Below are 21178 nucleotides of genomic sequence, written 5' to 3'. Positions count from 1 at the left end.
TTTACTGTTTTGGTTTAATGTCGCTCCTCTCACCAGTATCGTTTCCAGAGGCAGCAGGCTGCTGTCGTCAGCAAAAAAGAAAGAAAGAGCTCCAAAAACCCACTGCACTCTCCCTGGGCTTCACCAAACAACAGATGCAGAACGCTGAATATTTTGGCAGATAACGTCTAGTGAGTTGAAGGTAGATCATAAAATACAACAAATGTTGGGCACTGCTAAGTGGCCAGAAACAAGGCTCAGAATAAATGCAAATGTTGCTTAAGTAACTGCCATTTCAGTGTAAAAGGTGATAAAATGTCAGTGAACCTGTTTTTCAAATGGCCCAATAGGTTAAATTAACAAAAGTTTAAAGCAAGAGAGGGAGAAGAACATTTCTTATATTACGTATTAGACACGTAGTAATACATTTTAGGGACTCAAAAGCAATATCACTGGCACTGGGGGCTACATATTATCTCAAGCTTCATCTCATTTGTTTCAAAATAATGACAACAACAAATCTTATTTGTTGTTGCTTTTTAGTTATCCTCTTTCTAATTTATATGAATTTACGTGTGTTCTTGTCTTTGGACTTTCAGTATTGAAACATATTTTCTTTCAAGCAGCTTATTGTTGCTTGAGCAGGTCAAATATTTTTTATTAGTCTCACCAATCTCTCCTGACATCTGTTGCTCATGTCATCTGTGCCATCTAAATTTTCCTACCTCTCATCCATTGGATCTGTTACTACTCTCCTCTTGGAGACAGGTTGGATTATACAACATGCAATGGACACTATGACTTTGTCAAGGTCACATAAATTATTCACAAGTTTCCCATGGATGCTGCAGCACTGGAAAGAAGGATACTGTGACAACCATCTGTAAATTGTTTGGTTAAGAGATTATTGTACAAAAGTTAAGATAATTATCATACTTAAGCCCATACGTACACCCGCATCACTGGTTTTATGACTTTTTATGAGGTTTTATCATCAGGTAAATGTGTGAGGTGCTTGCTACACAATATGTGTCTAAAATCAAACAAGACAATGTGTTTTGATGATTGAATCTTTTTTATTATTCAATATATCAAAGCAAATTAATACACAGCAAAATTGTGCTGAGGGCAGGCAGAGGCATCCAATTAAACAAATGAGCTCAAAGGGGGAAAGCCTGAATTCCAAGACAGAGTTCAGAAGGGTGGCACAACTTCTCAGTTTAATTTTTTTTTTCTTATTTTTTTTTTACTGGTGGCATGGAGCTTGGAGTTTCATTGTCCCAAGTTTTCAGACAGTAAAGGACTAGCATGATCATGGGTGTTAAGTCGAACAACAACAGCAGTACTTATGGAACCAGCAAAACGTATTCTGGACGCAAGACCAGAGACTGCAAGCAAATGGAAGAGCATTGAATATTAGAGCAGGAATGTGTAGATGGTCTTTAAGCATAGTTGGTCTCCCTCAGAGACAAAACACTGGTCTTGATACAGTCGTGTTGAGGAACAGTGGTTTTATGTGGCCTGATACCAACATCAGTATTGTCTTCTTGTTAGAGGACCTGGACCATGTAGGACCCTGGTGGAGTTTACTGACTCTTCATGTCAGGTGACGTGGTTTCAATGTTTCTTCTTGCTGGACTTCTCAATCATGGTCTCCACCACCATGGAAGTCTCTTCATAACCTTTAACCTTGCGGCCATTAGAGAACTTCTCCACAGACTCCACCACCTCCACCTTCTCATAGCTCATGGCGTCTGGGCTGTAGCTGCCAGAGCTGGTGCTGGTGCTAGTGCTGGTGCTCGTGGTGGAACTGGAGCTGGAGCTGGTGCTAGCACCACGAGGGGCTGGCTTTGGGGTGGGCCCGTTGTCATCCCTGTTTTTCTTGGGCTGATCAGGAGCTGGGGTAGGATCTTTGGGGCATGGTGGTGGAGGGACTGGGCTTGGATCTTTAGGTTGAGGATGAGGCTCTCCACCCTTGTGCTTACCTTTACCTCCATTATCTTTTCCTTTCCCGCGATTATTATCATCCTTTCCTCCTCCTCCATTACTGGGCCGGGTGGGACTGAGAGGCCTGGGTCCTACTATGGGATGAGGGGGTTGAGGAGGGGGTGTTTTGCGCCCATAAGGCTCATAGGGAGACATCATTCCATCTCTGATAGTGACGTAGATGTGGCCGGCTGATGGTGTGGAGGTGCAGAAACATGGATCTGGGTAGCTGCCTTCACCTGTGACAAGGACGTAACGACCCTTGGTGTAGAAGTCAGCGATTGGCTCAGGTTTCTTGTACTTCCTCATTCTGTCTCTGACAATGTTACAAAGGGTATCAAAGGCTTTGCTGATCTGAGCTCCATCTGGGACGTCCTGTGGAGACACTCCAGTCAGAACTGGTTTCTGCTCTTGTCTCTTCACCCTCTCCTCCTGCACTTGCTCTGATGGGATCCCCTTGGTTTCTTCATCTGGAGCCTCTCCATGGGCTCCTCCATTTCTGTCTTCCTGGCCACTGTCTATCACATCTTTAGGGGTCAGCTCTTTCTTCTTCAACACCTTCTTAGCCATGATCTTCTGGCGGGGCTTGATGCTGGTGATATCCTGGATAGCCTGGGTGATATCTGGATGGAAAGTAAGTCAAACGTGAACTAGTAAACTGAGAAACCACCAAATTTGTGGGAATAAAGGTATTGCTTTAAATGGTAAGGAGATTAATTGGCTTTGCAAAACTATATCTCTAAGAGAGACCGCAGTTGTCTCTAACAATGGCTGCTGATTGCATGCTCACTCAATAGTAATTCTCAGTGTAAACCAGCTGTGATGTGCTCATTTTGCCCTTACCTCTCCCCCTGCTTGATGCAGTGGGTGTGTGAGTGTAGCGGTAATTAGTGGTGAACAGGGTAATGGGAGTGCCAATTATCGCTGAATTCAACCTGCGGGAGAGAAAGCAGCGAAAAATGTCACCCGTGCAGCATCTGTGCATTGAACAGCTTTTCTATGCACGAAAATCTGGTAAGATAATCACAATTTTTCATCAAAGGAGACATGAGGTTACTTTGAATAACACAAATGTAGCTGATCTGACATGAAAACAAACCCACTCTGTTGTTTTTGTGCAAGTGCAGAAGGAAAACATTTGCTCTCATACAGTGACACCTACTGGCTATTTTTGCACACTACATCAACCTAGTTAAAGCAGTATGTACCTTTTGCATAGCAGACAGGGAGACAAAAACTTAAAGATAGCAATTGAAAATCAGTTTGGGTAAAGTGTTTGAAGTAATGTAATCACAGCTTCTCAACACCTTCTTTGGTTGCAAGTGAAACAAGTGACATTTGTATGTGTGTGTGTGTGTGTGTGTGTGTGTGAGAGAGAGAGTCAGTAATCATTTGGAAGCAGCCTACCTGTTATCTTCGTTTTCGATAATCCTCTTGTACCTCTCCAGCTCATTCTCAAGAGATGTCTGGTACATGGCCAGGTGGCGACATTCACTGGTGAACTGTTCCAGGGACCTCTCGGCCTCCTCGATCTCCTTTCGCAGAGATTCGATTTGCTCGTTGTACATCTGGATCTCATCATCATAGATCTCCTGTGCGTTTTTGATGGCTTGCTCCAACATGGTAGTCTGAAAATGGAGGAAAAGAGGCAGGAATCAACAGTGAGATTACAAGGCCCTTTGAGAAAACGTGTCTTTATTGTCATTGGTCATAACACTAGTTGATATTTGTGTTAATAAAAGCAAGAAAGTAAGAAAAACAATTAGTAGAATTTAAATAGAAGCAGAATGTGAACAAAAATACTTAAATAAAACAGTCCTGTGTTTCTCATTTCCTATAGCCTATGTCAAACACTACCCTGCCATAACATGGTCATGGCTGACATCTAGTGGTAGAGCTATCACCCCATTATTTAGGCTGAAGGGTGAAGGCCTATTTACAGTAATGTCTTGCTCAGTGAGAATTTATATTCACTGAAAAAATATAAAAAAGTTAAATGAAAATAAATAAATAAACTAAAAAGTTAAATGAAAATAAATAAATAAATAAACTAATAGCTTGAAACACTTTAAAAAGAAACAAATTAGGACTGAAATTGTGGCTTAAACAAACCAGATTTAGACCATAGGACTGCAGTAACAGTCTGGCATTTTTGTTTATGTCTGACAAAACAGGAAATGGTTATCGTTATTCCCAATTTTCTGACACCCTAGATCAATTCATTTTGAAAAAAAACAACAAAAAAAACATGCTTATTCATTACTGAAAACAATTATTAACCACAGAAAATATACATACATAAGTTCTACTTTTTTCTACTTTTTGTGTAGTTCTTCTTATGAACGTGCATTTTAATCCTTTGTTTTCATGTGTCTTTCTGTGAATATTGCCCCAGTGGGGGCTGGAAACCGCTGCATATAATCAGCATGGAACCTCTTGTTGTCATGGTGACCATGTGACCCACCTCAGTCTGTAGGCGATGTTTCTGGGCCTGCAGCTGACAGAGGGCGCTCTTATACTCCTCCAGTTGACTCTGCAGCCCTGGCATTTTCCTCTGGGCCAGCAGCTTCTCCTGCTCCTTCACACAAAAATCAATGAGAACATCCAGAGAACAGCAGTGTGTTTTTGAAGTATGACGGTTACACACCACACAACAAAACACGCACAGCTGGCAATCAAGTCTTTATCAACAGCTTCACTGTGGGGTTCTTACATTTTAGTTTTTTGTGTGTGTTTTTTTGTTGTTGTTCTTGTATGAAATAACATTTTTAAGTTTCTGATTGAGCCAAGGACTGCTCTCTGATTCTTTTTTCCATGTTTGAGATGCACTATTACCAATAATCTCAAGAGATTTAGTCTGCTATACAACTATTGGCATAGAGAGTTGAACAAAATATGATGCTTATCAAACTGACTGTCAAATTTGTGAATGCATGCAATATGCTTCCTAAATTTGAAGATAATTAGACCCAATGTAATTAACATCTACCCTTCCACAGGTGTAGAAGCCCAGACAAGCAACATCTCCAAGCTCCATAACAAAAACTCTCTCCTTACTTAACTTTAGTTTAGTTTAGTTTTTCTCTACAGGGTTTTAAGTCTAAATGAATGAATAAATTCCTTATTTGGCATTTTAATGCTGATGGTAACGAGTGCTGTCGAACATATTTGTCCAGTCTATCATTCGTGTTTAAATGTGTTGGATTGTAAAGGTCATAGTGTAGCCTATTATATGATTGTTTCTACCTGTCATTAATTTAGATTTGTTCTTTATTTGCCACTCATCTCTTTAACAGTCCTCCAGGGACAAGCGACATACTGAGACTAAAAGCTCCATAACATTAACCTCTTCCTCGCTTTTCTTTTGTTTTGTTTTTTTCGCTTTTAGTGATTTGAATTCAGCACTGTAGCTGTATGAATTGTAGCTATTTAATATGGATTAACAATTACATTATTTTGTGCATCCGGAGCAGCTCTGCTCCTGAGAAATGATTTGATAAATAAAACTCTAATTTGCTATACAAATGCCAATCAGTGCGGCTGCTGTTTCTCAAAGATTAGTATGCACAGTCGTTCTTCCTGGCATTTGCTTCATCGTCACTCTGACACTTTTAAACTGCTGGCCTGTCCACGTGTGTTCAAGGACTGCTGGACTGTCTGTCTTTGCTTTTCACACGTGCACGCACACACGTATACAAAAGCACAGGCGTGCAGACACAGGCAACCAATTGCACTGAGAAGCCAGTAACCTCGTCAAGCCCAGACACGTAGGCTGGGCTGACACACATGCAAACACCATCTTCTTCCCCTGGGGGAGGCAGTACACACACATACGCACACACACACACACACACATGCGCACACACAAACACAGTGACCTCACCTCGGAGATGCCCACTGACACATTGGGAACAAGGGGAAGTGTCTGGTTGATTTGCTGCAAAATGTTTACATAGGTCTGGATCTCTGCGAGGTTCTGTGTGGGGGAAGATCACATAAAAGAAAATGTAAATTCCACAATTTAGCAAAAGGAAGAACGTCCTTTAACTAATACATGTGGAAACATCCAATCTGCTCTGCTCCAAAACCTTCTACTCCTTTGTTAAACTACAGAAAAGGCTCTTATTTAGCTGAAATATAGTATTTATAATGGCGGTACTATTTGTAAAAGAAGATCCCAGACTCAGTAGCTAATAATAAGTAGATGTGTGCTATTTGTCTTTCAATTGTGTATATAACAATGTGTTACCTTTTTTATATGTGGTATTTTATTGTTGCTGAGGGACTGCCGATGAAAATTAGCCTCTTAGCTAACTCGGGTACATTTACATTTGTTTTTACAATGTTTTACTAATGTACACTGTCCCATTTCAAATAAACTAATAGATAAATAAATATGTGTCCTTTCACTAGAGGGATATTTAAAAACTCAGAGGCATCATTCATTTTAGACAAATCCATATAATTTCCCATACAATATAGTGTGACTAGTGGCCTCTGATATGCTATCTCAATAACTGCAGAGTCACAGATTTATTCAACACCACCAACAGTGCTGAATGAAACTAACAAAGAGGGAAATTGCTCAGGCATGAAAGTCTATCAAAAGTGTATGCTGGATGAATTTTGTAACACTCATTTTTTCTTTTTTTTTGGTCTAAGCACTTTTGTGGCCACTGCACTGCAACTTGGAGCTATTTCTCTTACACACAGGGTAATATTTCTCTTCTTTTGTCTTCTCTCTGTCATATGTCGGTGCCTGTGAAGAGCAGTGTTACAGCTTCCCCGCAATCGTTTCCTCACTCACATCACAGGAGTTAAATTGTTGCTAAAGCCCGGGGTACATCATAACACATCCTTTTGCACCTATGTCAAGATTTTATTCCTTGACATTTGAAGAGCAGGGGCCCGAAGTCGACAGTGTTCAAAAGCAACAGAAAGAAAACCACCTACTATTGTGTAAAATACCTTTTTTAAACTAGTAGCTATTCTTTGATGTAGATAAGGTTTCTTGATTCACGCAAAATGTATGGTTAAAAAATCAAAGACTCTTGTCAAAAAGAACAAGATTGTCATGATTTCTGGATGTTTGTAGCCATCACAGAGTGATATGAGCTGCTTTGAAAGGAAAATATTACAGCCATTTCTCAGTGAGTGGTTTTCATTGGCCCACTTTGCAAAAGCCATCAATACGAGCAGTAATTGCACAGTGTCACTTCTGTATGTTTCCAACACACACTCACATACACTCTCCCCTGTCAAAAGAGAAATGTGTAGTGTCTTGTTGACTTCAATTTTGAATCACGTGAACCTGCTTTTGACTGTCGTATTCTGGAAGCATGTGAACAAATTGGTGGTATTTACACATAACTCACCAGAGACAAGGTTTCTACAAGTGTATATAAAAACACATATGTTGTGCAATGAAAATTTATATGCAGTTACATAAAAAAAGACAATAACCATAAACTAGATGCTGTAAAAAAAAACAAAAAAATAGATCAAATCCTGAGAGCTTCGTATCCTAACCCCCTGAGAGACTGCTCTCTGCTCAGAAGAGATTGTACTACTGTAATGAAGTTTGGTTCATAGGTAGACAAATAGAAAATACAAGTTTTATCAAAACTATTACACACAACACAGCAATGATGAGTTTTCTTTTTCATAAATATCCTGTATCATTTTACTATGTCCTACTATGATAAGGTATGAATGCTCAATTTTGTTCTGATCATTTGTCACTGACCTTCTTGTGTCTCTCTCTGGTGGAGCTGATGTCGTCCTGCAGGAACTGTGATTGGATCTGGTACTCTAGGTTTCTCAGCAGAGTACTGTCAGCTTCCTGAGAGGAGAGGACAGAGGACAGGAGGGGAGAGGAGAGGAGAGGAGAGGAGAGGAGAGGAGAGGAGAGGAGAGGAGAGGAGAGGAGAGGAGCAACAATAGAGGACTCAAGGGAGACAGACCGTGGTAAAAGGTACAGAGTAAAATGTATCGAGTTCAACAATTGACATAAGTACCCTGAAGTTACACAATGCACTATTACAATGAAGACTCTTGAAAGTTGAACCCAGTCTCACATTGACACACATCTCACATCAAAAATGAGTGAAACTCTCTTTTAACACTCTTCAACTCCTTTTCTTTGAGCAAAATTTCTGTATTTCTTCAATCAATATATCATTGGAGTAAAAATATAAAGCTATACTCTAACTATCTCTTATTTCACAAACACAGTTTTTTTCCAGGTTTAAGTGATGGACATCTCTGGTGTATTATCGTTATAAAATGGCGCTAATTTACATTTGTATGATTGTGTAAACAAAATAAATTTCATCCATACAGTACCTTGTTTAATTGTTCCAGTGTCCCCCGGAGCTGTTCTTGATAATCACATTCATTTCTGTATCTGAAACATAAAACATTATAATTACTATTGCTGCCAGAGTAATTATAAAAAGTTGTAATTATAAAAAGTAACGTGCATTGTGATAAACGTTGCAACTTGGTGTGTGTTATTTGAGTCTAATTGCATGTTTGTGTTGTGTGAGCTCAATATGTTTTTTTTTTGATACGATGTGATGAGTCTAAACTAGGCATGGTGACCTTCTGTTGTCTTCACCAGCTCATACAACCACACTCCCCCAATACTCTTCTCAATACATTAATAATGTATTAAGAATTTTCTGCCCACAGACAGCTGATTACACCATGTTGGTAGATAGTTGTAATTAAAGCCATGCTTCACCACCATAATAAATATTTTTTCCATCTTTCTCTAAAGGCATGTAACCACACCGATAGTTAATTATCCAGGTGTTGAAGGCCTGTCTGATTTGTGCCACCACATTAATACAATGGAAGTGAATGGAATTCTGTTTGTGGTGTTCACAGAAGAAAATGTTTGCTCTGGGTAATTCACCAACCACATTGTGAAGTGTTTTCAAACACAATATGTTCCATGGATGATTCAGAGTAATACTTTTCTAGATTTTTTATATGAAATGCTGATTGACATTACAAAAGCACCACAAACAAAAGTCCATTCACATCCTTTGTTTTTCGGAGGAGGCAGAAACCTAGCAGATGGATTTCTGGAAAGCGCAGCGTTTGCTACCTTTGTGTATGGAAATAATGGAATTAAAAAGTGAGCCAATTCGCTTTTGTTGTTGCAATTTGTGTCCTGTTTGATAGTTTAATTACCCACTATTTTATTCAATGTCTAACATCTTGTGTTATGGAAGCTTCAAACAGAACACAAAACAGTATTAAGTAAATTAAAACGGGAGCGTACCTATGTTCCCCGGGTCCTATGTTTCCCGACCCTCTTTTTGAAAAAGGTTCCCTATTTTTCCCAAAATGGGTCATATGTTCCTATGTTCCCCGCTGTTGCTGGTCGATGGGCTCTCTCTACTTATCTGGACTCTCTATCGATCTGGCCTGTCTAAGTTTTACTAAACTTAACCAACTCCTTTCTTCATTGCCTAAACCCAACCAATGGGACAATTCCACTTCTCGCTCAAAGTCACAACTCAACTTCTCACTCAAAAATAGGCAAAAATCTGCAAAGTCACAACTCCACTTCCAGGTATGGGACCAAAAATTGCATGTTCCCCAGGTCCTTTTGGGAAAAAGCGGGGAACATTTTTCTAAAAAAGAGTTATACGTTCCCCGGTCACATACACAGTGGGGAACATAGGACCCTTTTGGGGAAAAGTGGGGAACATAGGACCTGGGGAAAATAGGGATGATCCCAATTAAAACAAAAGAAAATTCATCTTTCAGCATCTTTTTCATGATTACCTAACTAATAAATACTACAAGTATAATTATTGGAAATCGCATGTGTTCTGATATTGATTTTCTATTGAGTTTCCTTTGTTATCTGCAATGTTTCAGTTATCTTGTTTTTGCAACAAACATTGTCACATTTTCAGCATCTTGTTTCTTTATCATCTTCTATTAATTCTGAGCACACTTCTGTATGTTTCTAGCACTCAGACCTCTGAGGAAAAAGTTTGACCTTTGACACACAGGTGAGACCAACCACTGCCCAAACTCTTACTTGCTGGTAAATTCATCAAGCATGCGGCAAGCATCCTTCAGCTCTCTGTCCAGTTTGCCACGGTCAGAGGACAGCTCGTGGATACGTTGCCTGTTGACATCGATCTGCTCTGTGAAGGCCTCCTCCAGGCCACTGGCCTCTTCCATTCGCTGCAGCGTCTCTAGCTGCTTGCGGAATACAGCATTGCGTTGCTCCAGGACTCGAGCTCTGTTGATGTACCGGGCAAAGCGGCTGTTGAGCTCCCGAAGGCTCTCCCAGCCCTGGATGGCTGAGATGCCTGCAGAGGTTTCAGAGTCCTCTGGTTCCTCGTCGAAGACATCTGAACGCTCATATTTTTCCTTGCGCACCTCGCGCAGGTAGCTGGTCTTGAACATGGTGGTACACTTCTCTCCCTGGGCTGATGGTATCCCTGGAGTGCTCGGTCCCCTTCGGCACCTTTATTGTGTGAAAACTCGGGTGCTCACCCTTGGCTGTCTCATGCTAGACTAAACGCAGCACAGCAGTGGCTGGTGGCGAAATAGCCCCCAAAACCTCCCCCTGGCTGTGGCCACACGTGCTGTGAGCCTGGGGCCTTCTAGAGGGCATTGTTGCCTTTGTGATGGAGATTAGAAAAGCCATGCTGTTGATGACAAAGCAGAACCACAAATACAAACAACTGACTGGCCCGCGAAAGCACTGGGTTGTCAAACACCATTATTTTGGTTCTTAGTCAGCTGCTTTCTAGATCCCTGTTTGATATGGTACATTGGATGGTGGCCCACCACGGGACAGAGGGGAAGTTTCGTGCAGGGCAATTTGTGTGGACTGTGGAAAACATTTTCTGCCTAATGTGAAGCTAAGTGTTGACACACTGTGCCCTGTGCATAAAAAACTGTTGCTTTTTGTTTACAGGTTGATACTAATTGTATTTTGGTTTGTATTATCTATATGAATCATGACCGAAAGACATTCATTTGTGATTACCAGAGACGCCCAAATACAAAGATACATTATATTGAAAAGAGTTAAATATGTTTTTATTAGTGTAGGCCTATAGCCAAAACATGATAAAAAAAAATAATAACTCTGGAAACAGCAAGAAATAGGGTTGGAACTGAAAATAGAATCCTGATGTAAATACTTATAAAATTATCAAGGTTTCTGCACATTAAATTGATTGTTTTAAGTGAAACAATTCAACAGCAGAGCCCACATTGAAATGCAAAGTATTTGTTTTGCTAGAAAGTTGAAATGAAAAAATCGGAACAAAGGGAGCCTCCACTTGTTTTTACCAAGGTGTTTTTAGCCAACATTTTCCTTTTTGTGTTTTCCATCCATTCTCTTCCACTTACTATAACATCAGCAAAGATGCAAAGACGAGGATGAGACAGAGTGATTCAAGAATGACGAGGAGGCAGAGGACCTTCTGCTCTAGCTTGCTCTCTGCAGGCTGTGGTACAAGGTCAGTCAAAACGTCCCTCTGGACAGATCCAGCAAGCTGTCTGTAAAACGGCTGAATGAAACACACGTCAAATGGCTTTACATCAGCATTTCAGCATATTTTAGCCCTAGCAAAAAGCATGGCTCGACAGCTTACTCTGGTAGTTAAGCTAGAGCATGAGAATTAAACTACTTAATAAAACATTTAATGATAGAAAATAATGCTATAGCTGAATAGATATAATCATATAACCACCAAAAAGAAGGCAATCTTGCATGGGTTTAAAACGCAAAAGCATTCTTTTGCCTGTTCAGACTATTTTTCTGTTATTAAGCATTCAACAATTGTCAGTTTCTACAGCACCTTCCAACTAATAAGCAAACTCTCCAAGGACACCAGACTCCTTGCCTACGTTAACCGCATTATGCATGGACTGGTTTCTGTCAATGCATAGAAAGATACATACATTACAAATCAGTCTGTCTTTATGAGTGCTGGGACGCCTCCTAAGGAGTATGCAAGTGACATTTCCACAACATGCACTGATTGGACATAATAAGCACACTGTGACAATGGTCATTTAGAGGTTGGATCAGCAGTTATGCAATATCATGTTACACAATTATACTGCATGGCATGTAATGTATTTTATTCTTTCGGACAAATTCCATTGTGCATCAGATATTAATCGTTTTCTACACTGCTGAGGACAAACAAGAGGTTTCAATACAGTGACAGCTCCACCTTCAATATGCAAGGTTATTTAGATGGTTAGATGTTATAGTGTTTGTTCTGTAAGCACAACCGCATTCACTAAGAGAGACAGGACAGACAGAAAGAGAGTTCATGAGAGTTAATGAAAAAGAAAAACAAGAGAACAACAGTTTGAATGGAGCGCATGATTATGCGGTCGAATACTGGCAGACTGTTTCGACAACTACTGACTCACAAAATCAGCGCCCCCAACAGAACCAACAGTTTGCCAAAACAGACTGCCTCTTTTCAGATTTAAACCCCTCATACAGTATATATGGATTCTGTTTCACCGCTGCTTATTCCACCGTAACATTGTCATCAATAAACTGCCTCAGTATCTGCCCAGGATCTGTTAACCAACACCATAAATTGTATGTCTTGTGCATATTCTTCATGGTTGAAGAGAGAATGCCAGGATCACACATCCCCCTTTTTCATCTATATTCATTGGTTACGAGTAGCAGTAAATCTAAGGACTGGGTGAGATTAGAGAGCTGTCCAGAGTTGGAAATGAAAGCCCGGTGTTTATCTGATGCTCAGGCCTCTTGGACTCCAGTGACAGACACTGGCAATACTGAACCAGTACTGCTGATTATATTTAAATGGTTGTAAAAACAAACTGAAACATACAAAGACATTAAAAAAAAAAAAAAGCTGTCTATGTCCATCATACATGACCAGAAATTTTATTGATGGTCCTCTTGTGTCTCTTTCTATCCGTTACTGTATTTAAATTGTGCTGACCATCTCTGCCAGCCTGCAGCTTTGAATGTGAAATCACACAAAAAGCCATCTCACAGCTATCGACAGGTGATTGTCACAGATGATATAAAACCCAGTGGTGCTAGCTCTCCAGCACAATAAGAAATTGATCCTAAAACGTTATCAGCCCTTCTGTCTGTGCCTGTTTATCTGCTGTTCGGGATGGTTGACCACAAAGATGTAGTGGTAACAGCCACCAGCACCCCCCAAAAAGAAGAGGAAAGAGGAAAAAACATCAAATTAAACTCAGTCTTGCTAATTAGTCCTATGGATGTTTATCATCAATCCAACGCCATCAAAGGCACATCAAAATGGAGAGATATATGATCATTCTTTCACAGTAGAAAATCAGATTAGATTTATTCTTGATAATGAGAAAAACATATTCCCAAACATCTCTAACATGAAATTCTTTGCACAACCCGTTATGCAGTCATTGTCAGTAATGGATCTGAATATCAAATGTGGTTTCTTTTTCAACCGGAGACTGGCAGAGACGACGGCACTTGGCACCAGTGAAGACAAAGAAATGCTAACATAACATCAAGCATCAAGTTCACAACTAGATTCCCATCATCCTGGATGTTTTTTCAAAATGTCTGGGGGGCGAAAAAAAAGGCAAGATACAGTTGTATAATTCTATGAATCAGATACACAAATTACATTTTTCTTCCATTTTCAATCTACATTGAAATTTGGACAGCTGTCACAGTGATAAACCCAGTGAACATGGCTCAATATGACATGAAGTTATTCCCTATTCATTTTCTTGGGTGCACAAACAAATTGCTTTGGAAGCCATTACGCACAGGCCATGCAGGACTGACCAGAGATGTGAAAAGTAAATAAATGACAAAGTCAAGTTTGGGATCAGAGGTTGAAACATTTCAACTTTATTCAAAATGGCAGATACAGTAGCTGCAGCACTCTCCTGGATTAGTTTTTACCTCCCAAGGAAAATGTATAAGACCTCTTTCCTCTATAGTTTCCCTCTTTACATCCCTGCTCTCCTGGATTATAAATACACACAAAAAAATAACATGTCACTTGTTGGTACATGTGTAAGTTGTTTATTGTTTCCTCATGAGCAGGAGTGAAGTCACTAACCTGAAGACATTTACATGTTCACGGCATCAAATAAGCGGAGGCAATTTGCTCGCTCCCATGGATTTCAGTGATAATGTAAATGCCAATGTGCATCCTGTGGTCAGTGTATGTGGGGTTAAAATTAAGCTCAGTTAAATGCCTGAATGCATCAATACCTGGAAAACAAGATAAGCCTGCTTGGTATAATGTTGGACTTTATGTGTGAAGCAACCGATAAATCTCTCACAGGTTGGTGGAGACCACAACAGAGCTCGTGGAAAAAAGTACATTGAGCTTTCATTCGCTACATACTGACTATACTAATTCAGCTGTATGTGTTCATGAAGTTACAGGGCAATAATATATCAGTATTATGTAGACAGCTTGTTTCAGCTGATCACAACTCATCCCCCTTTCAGAGATAATGAATTCAGTGATGATCACCCACCCCCCACCCCTCCACCTCTCCACCCTCCTCAATCATGTGTGAGACACGAAGGGTTAACACGATCTTTAAGGTAAATAACACCCTGCACCCTATAGGCTATTTATGGACATACACGAAGCTGTTGAACTTTCAACCATTTATAAAACCTTGCGACCACCCACATGTGCACGCGCACACTCGCGCATCACCCACACCACCTGCAAGACGCGAGGTGGAATTCCTTCTTCTCCTCCTTCAGCGCTCGTCTTCATCGTGTTTGTCACTTGAGGCGGAGGAGAAACAGAGACAACTTTTTTCTCTCCCATCTCCATTCAAAGACTCGGTCCAGTGGAAAGCGGAGCGGTACAGGAGATACAGTGACGCTGATGTAGCGACCTTCTGTCAGCACAGCTGGAATAGGATTTAGATTGCATTTCATTATTGTCATTATTACTATTATTAGCCTACTGTTAGCTCAGAAAAAGTTGCGGAATCTGCATTTGTTGGTGAGTACCCTATGTTATCTGTTTCATTTTTGCTGGGTTTTATAAATGCCTCGCAATAAAGAAAGAGAAAGCGTCTATCACCTAGAATTATATTTTAGTCAGTTGTGAGCCTACTCTTAATCTATATTCACAAACTGTGATACCTCCTGCAGACTGAGACGGTAAAGAGCTTAATATACTGGGACATGTGAGACCTCCTGCAGTTTATAGAAACAATCTAAAGTACATTTTTGCTATAGTTAAGTTTGGTATGCTTTTCTTGTGTTTTTCTTGTGTTTTTTCTTTTATTTGTCTATTTATTAATTAATGTATTCATTTGCATGCTACAGTATGATATTTTATAGAGATATCCTTTTTCTTTTCTTTTTTTAACATCAGTGGATATCAGTCATAGTTGTGAGAGCTTGATATTGGAGATTTTATCAGCTCTGTCTTGATTTTTGATCTCTCTTCTCTGTGTCAGTGATAGTGTGCTCTGTCAGATGAATTGCCTTGTGCATCTATATCAATACAGATCTATTTTCATCTGGTCCAATGTGCTTGTCTTTCTGATAAGTGGCATTATATTATCGTTTGCTTTCCCTCTCATGCATGCTGGGGGATTTAAGTCACAACTTGCAGCAAATTAAAAAAGCCCTGTCATCACCCTGAGACTAGTCTGTGACGTTGGTTTGCTGTAAAGTGACATGGTCTTAATAAATTACAAGAAGGCCATTGCTAGATATAATGACCTCACCCACAAACGTTTTTCATCAGAAAAGATCATAGAAATGTCACACATGCCAGCATGGTTGCGCCTGAAGCACTGAGATCATGTAATATGTTTTGACTATATCTTGTTGCCATGAATCCTGACCCAGCATGAGTAATGCTGAGATGGGAACTTTCTGTTCCAGGTGAAGATGTGCTTCAGTGTCTGACTCAGACTGCTATCAACATCGCACTAACAACTTAATTGAGGATGTATCAAAAAGCATGACCTTTTTGCACCTCTTTCATTGGATCAAATCATTTCTGTAAGTTACTGTACCATAATAAGAGCGCGGCTTCAGACATGGGGGACTCCAACATCAGCCACATGGTTGCAGCCTACACAGAAGTGCAGGAGAATCTCCCGGCAGGCAAGTTGGATCATTACATGGACAGCTATGATATGGACTATGGCATCTCTCCTGATGACATCCCAGACACCACACAGGGCCAGGCCTTCTTTGTGGCCACCATTGTTATCGGTGTGGTCCTTGTCTGCATTATGCTTGTCTGTGGTTTGGGAAACTTCATTTTCATAGCCACACTGACACGCTACAAAAAGCTCCGCAACCTCACTAACCTGCTGATTGCTAACCTGGCCATATCAGATTTCATTGTGGCAGTGGTGTGCTGTCCATTCCTGGTGGACTACTACGTGGTAAAACAACTCTCCTGGACTCATGGACTAGTGCTGTGCGCCTCTGTCAACTATCTCCGGACCGTGTCCCTCTACGTGTCCACAAACGCTCTGCTCGCCATTGCAGTTGACAGGTCAGTCAGTTATGGCTTTCATCTCTTTGTTGAATATGTTAAACACTGTCTAAACACTCTGCTCCACAGTTGTCATTTATAATTACATGACTCTTTCTGTTTTGGCAATCTTTTCATTACTGGACATCAGGCGTTTCAACTCTGTCAATATTACCTCTCTTTCTGGCTGTTTGAACAAGATTTAGATTTAATGAGTTGCTGATGCAATACTTTCTTCAATCATTTTTCAACAGATTTGTAAATTGAAACTTGTGACAAATGTAAACAGTCTTGTTTTTAAAAAAAGACGACTGCTGTGAGTGGATATTAGAAATACCCCTACCATGCTGCTGCAAAATGTCTCCTACTGCAAGCTAATATAAAATAGCTCGTCTGGTTCACAGCTGCTTGTTATATTTAAACTGAACTGGGTACATTACCTTCATCAAAGATTCAGTCCTTTTCTTGGCATAAACTGGCACCATGCTGCAACTGAGATTTGGGGTCTCGGATTTGTCTTGATGTATAACTTATCCAAATGAAAGATTCGTGTTTGTGTACATTATTACCAGTAGTTCAAAGAACATGTAAAATGTGTCTTGGTTCATTTTTGATTGCAAATTACCTCAAAAGGCTCAACAGGAAACAGTCTCTATATTCCTTTCAGCGTGCAACAGGCAGAATATCTTCTCATTAAGGTCCTATGGCACAGGCTCAAACAAACTTGAAGCATGCCTCAAAAGCAGATGGGTTGACATAGAAATATACTGTATGTATTGCATTTACATGCAGAGTTTACTGTACATCCTATGCTTAAAAAAACATTATGCAAATAGGGAACACAGAAAAATACAACCAACGACTACCAATACTCACAATGCCTTCAAATACAGAAATGTGATGCACGTATAGCATAGATGACTTCAAAGGGGACACAAAAGTTAACCCAGCTGGGATGTGCTTGCTGTTCTGTGCTTGTAACTTCAGGTGTCACAAAGCATTAAGCAACAAGTGCTTCCCAGCAGGATTCATTTTATTTGTGTTTCATGGAAATATTTCACATGTACTATATGCAGTGAGTTTCTGTATTTGCAGTACATGTATTGTCAAATTGATGAATTTATTCTATTTGCATATGTTTTCTTATGTTGTGGTGCAATAATCAATTGGACTTGGCTTGATAATGAGTTTTTTTTTTATTTTGTGTTAAATTGCTAAAGGGTACAAACAATGAGGCAACAGCAAACACTTCAATCCCTCAGATGTGCCGTTGCTCACAGAGTCGTGACTCGTGAGGGCCTTTAGTACACATGGCACAGGTGCAATCAATGAGCATGTTCAGTTAATTAGTGGAAGTAACACTGCAGACACACACACATGTCCAATAGGCTCAATAGGACATTTTGACATGGGAGGAAAACACACAATAGATTGATGATGGTTGACTTTGGTTTGACTACTTTCTTGCGGTTTATGTCTTGTTCATGTATAACTGCAGAGCCTTTGTTAATTCTGTTTGTCTGTGCTTTTCCTGCAACAACAAGTAAGACTATCTCCTATGAAAAAGGCCCTTATTCACAAATATAGGCAACAAGGAAAAACACAAACAAAGCTTGAAAAACAATAGAAAAAGGCCATGACTCTATAACAATGCTATTGATAGAAGTGCAGATCACAGTAATTCAGTGTAAATACTTCCTCTCTTTGTGCATGAGTGCACACAACACCCACAGATTCACAAAGAAGTATGGTTCCGATTTTAGATGCTTGTCAGGAGTGTTGTTTGATTTGTGTCCAAAACATAACATTGGGGCTGGATAATGTGTTCAGTGTGTGCCAATGTAATAATTATAAATTATTGTTCCGTCTATAATCTTCCAGACATTGTAGGAGCCTCTTAGTGTTGACAAAAAGCAACAGCTTACTGAGTGCAGCTTATTGTTCTGGAGAATCTACAGGCTGCCAAACTACTGGGTGATCATTCACTACTTTGTCGATAGTGCTCAGTATGTTAGATATTCTAGGGATGAACAGTTGTGCACAATAAAGTTGTGAAACGGGAATGATTTTTTTCTGAATTTTTTTCCAAATATTTTTCTGTCATTTGATCAGGACAGAATAGAGTAAGGATAATTGTGGAATAATTGATTAGAACTATTAACAAAGACATTTAAAACACATTTCTACAAATTAAGCACCAAACAAATTTAAGATTGGACCATTTATAATCCAAAATTTAAATTGCAGTGTTCTAAATTTTAATCAGGAACATAATTATGTAGCATCCTCGGCACAGAGAAACGTCAGCGGTGAGGATGACCAATTGACTTTGAAGCAGGCAATTTTGTCTCTCTAGTAAATGAAAATAGAACTTGATATATGGGAACACGTTAAAAAACATGAAGAATCATTCGTGTTGGTTCATGCAATTATGTGACCTGCCAATCAGTCATACTGTAGCAATTATTCAAGTGTCTTCCTCTTAATAACAAAGATTGTGCCAGACTCCCTAAAATGCCCTTTCTTAATATGAAAAATTCAACTCCCTGAATAATGGAGCATGGTATAATGAACTTTAAACTTCCATGAGTGACTGAGAGCCATTTGCCAAATCTATTGGGTGTGCACAGCATTCATACTGCTAAATAGGCTGTTTGGTGGCATTGTATTGTCTGTATGTGTCCTGAGCCTCCTCGATGCAACAGCATGTCTTTGTTTTTCCAGGTACATGGCGATAGTCCATCCTCTCAGGCCTCGTATGAAGTATCAAACTGCCTACTGCTTGATAACAGGAGTCTGGATTGTTCCCATTCTGATATCAGTTCCCTCTGCCTACTTTGCCTCTGAGACGAGGTACCCCCAAGGCGGCAGCGCCCCAACCACTCACAAATACTTCTGTGCCCAGATCTGGCCTGTGGACCAGCAGGCCTACTACCGCTCCTACTTCTTGTTTGTTTTTGCCGTGGAATTTGTTGGGCCTGTCATCGTCATGGCGATGTGTTACGCCCGGATTTCCCGCGAGCTCTGGTTCAAGAACGTCCCGGGTTTCCAGACGGACCAGATAAGAAAGAGGCTGCGTTGTCGCCGCAAAACAGTGATGGTCCTGATCGGGATCCTGAGCGCGTACATCCTGTGCTGGGCGCCATATTACGGCTTCGCCATCCTGCGAGATTTCCATCCAACACTAATCTCCCGCCAGAAGAACTCGCTGGTGGCTTTCTACATCATTGAGTGCATTGCCATGAGCAACAGCATGATAAATACTTTCTGTTTTGTCAGCGTCAAGAACAACACAGTTAAGCACCTGAAGAAGATTGTACTCCTGCGCTGGAGGTCGACATATGCCTTAAGTAAGACTGTGGATGAGATGGATATGAGGACTTCCTCTATGCCTGTAACAGAGGAGATCGAATGTATTCACCTGAGGTGAAGAGAAGAAAATCTACCAATCATTGAGATTTGGACTTTTGATATACAGATGCTTTGTAACTGACAGGTGATTTTGACATGGGGCATCATCTCCGTCTGAATCAAATTTGGAAAGATGACATGAAACACGAAGCAGCAGCAAAGGTCAAACCCCTGTACACAGTACAGTACATTGATTAAATGATAGCTTGCTCAGTAGTACATGTAGTACTTCTATCTGGGGTATTATAAGAATGTCATTGTTGTGTATACTGTGACTATACAGTGTATTGTGAAATGTTCAAGTGTAGTGCATGTATACTGTAAGATATACTGAAGACTTAAAAATAATAGCAGCTGCTACTGTTTCTGATCTATGGTGTTTGCTACCTACTGCTCATACTGTAAGGTTAATGTTTGTATTCCGCTATCTGTTCTGTAAATTGATTTACAGTTAGGTCAAGTAACGGTCAAATTATGGTCGATACTAAATAAATCTTTGCATTGGCCATCGCTGTTGTGTTTAAATTTTTGTGTTTTCTACCCATGTTTTTGCCTCTCAGAAATTGGTAAGATTTAATTTTGTGGAGTGAAGAGTAAAGTGAAGGTTCCTTTGAAGATGCAGCAAAGACATATTCCCATGTCTTGTGAATGTCGTAAAAAATGTCTTTTTCCTCTTGATTTTTTGTCTTTGAAAAGAATCAGTATATTTGCTTGCATGTCTTCTTTGTAGATTAAAACATCTCATGTGTGTTTATGTTAATAAATAATGAGTCACTTGAAAAAAAAGTTACTTTTTATCTAAAAGCTGTACTTTCCTTTCTCCTGGGTTGTATGCAGCTGCCTGTAGACGCATCCTGTTCATTATCATAAACCTTGTTAAAACCTGAAGTGAGAGGCTGAAGAACAGCTTTCAAACACCCCAGGTTTCTCACAGATTTGTTTGTACCTTCAAGGGAGTCGGAAGTGTAGGATTTACCTGTTACTGGAACAAGTGCCACAGAACACCCAGAAAAACACAAGCGCTGTTTCCATTGCTTGTGCTAGCTCTTTATAAATAATGTATCTAGATATTTTTGTCTGTCATAACATTGAGATGCACGGTGAATGACATGGAGAACTGTTGAAGTGTACAGCATCCAAACAACTACAAAAACGTGTTTAAAAAGAAAATAAATAGTAAGCCACAGGTTGTTATGTCTTCCTCTGAGAATCAAGACGCAGGGATTACTTAGATGATCGTTATGCACTGACATTCAGCTGTTTTTAATTTCAAATCCTAGTGT

At 40.0% G+C, this 21178-nt stretch overlaps 2 protein-coding genes across 2 annotated transcripts; one reads left to right on the top strand and one right to left on the bottom strand.

Annotated features, from left to right (window-relative positions):
• Positions 1-1035: 1035 nt before the first annotated feature.
• bfsp1 (beaded filament structural protein 1) lies at positions 1036-10609 on the bottom strand. Its single transcript, XM_085799892.1, has 8 exons — positions 10028-10609; positions 8311-8371; positions 7712-7807; positions 5849-5941; positions 4430-4543; positions 3373-3593; positions 2809-2900; positions 1036-2588 (listed from the first exon to the last, which is right to left on the bottom strand). Exons 1-8 carry the CDS (start codon positions 10399-10401, stop codon positions 1597-1599), a joined length of 2043 nt encoding a protein of 680 aa, XP_085656018.1. The 5' UTR covers positions 10402-10609; the 3' UTR covers positions 1036-1596.
• Positions 10610-15885: 5276 nt separating this feature from the next.
• On the top strand, positions 15886-20671 carry prokr1b (prokineticin receptor 1b). Its single transcript, XM_085799004.1, has 2 exons — positions 15886-16505; positions 19209-20671. The coding sequence occupies exons 1-2, from the start codon at positions 16039-16041 to the stop codon at positions 19912-19914; spliced, it is 1173 nt and encodes a 390-aa protein (XP_085655130.1). The 5' UTR covers positions 15886-16038; the 3' UTR covers positions 19915-20671.
• Positions 20672-21178: the final 507 nt, after the last annotated feature.

This window comes from Trachurus japonicus, chromosome 15 (assembly GCF_045865225.1).
Source record: "Trachurus japonicus isolate A0001 chromosome 15, Traja_1.0".
Lineage (NCBI taxonomy): Eukaryota > Metazoa > Chordata > Actinopteri > Carangiformes > Carangidae > Trachurus > Trachurus japonicus.
Note: the sequence above shows the minus strand (reverse complement) of the source record. Positions and strands in the feature narration are given on the sequence as shown.

Bases quoted from the DNA above. Each gene is read 5' to 3' on its own strand.
- prokr1b (XM_085799004.1), top strand. From the start codon at position 16,039: ATGGGGGACTCCAACATCAGCCACATGGTTGCAGCCTACACAGAAGTG. The intron at 16,506-19,208 runs GTCAGTCAGTTA...TTGTTTTTCCAG, and splicing joins CTCGCCATTGCAGTTGACAG to GTACATGGCGATAGTCCATC.
- bfsp1 (XM_085799892.1), bottom strand. From the start codon at position 10,401: ATGTTCAAGACCAGCTACCTGCGCGAGGTGCGCAAGGAAAAATATGAG. The intron at 5,942-7,711 runs GTCAGTGACAAA...TCCCCCACACAG, and splicing joins CCAGAGAGAGACACAAGAAG to AACCTCGCAGAGATCCAGAC. The intron at 2,589-2,808 runs GTAAGGGCAAAA...CTTTCCATCCAG, and splicing joins TGCATCAAGCAGGGGGAGAG to ATATCACCCAGGCTATCCAG.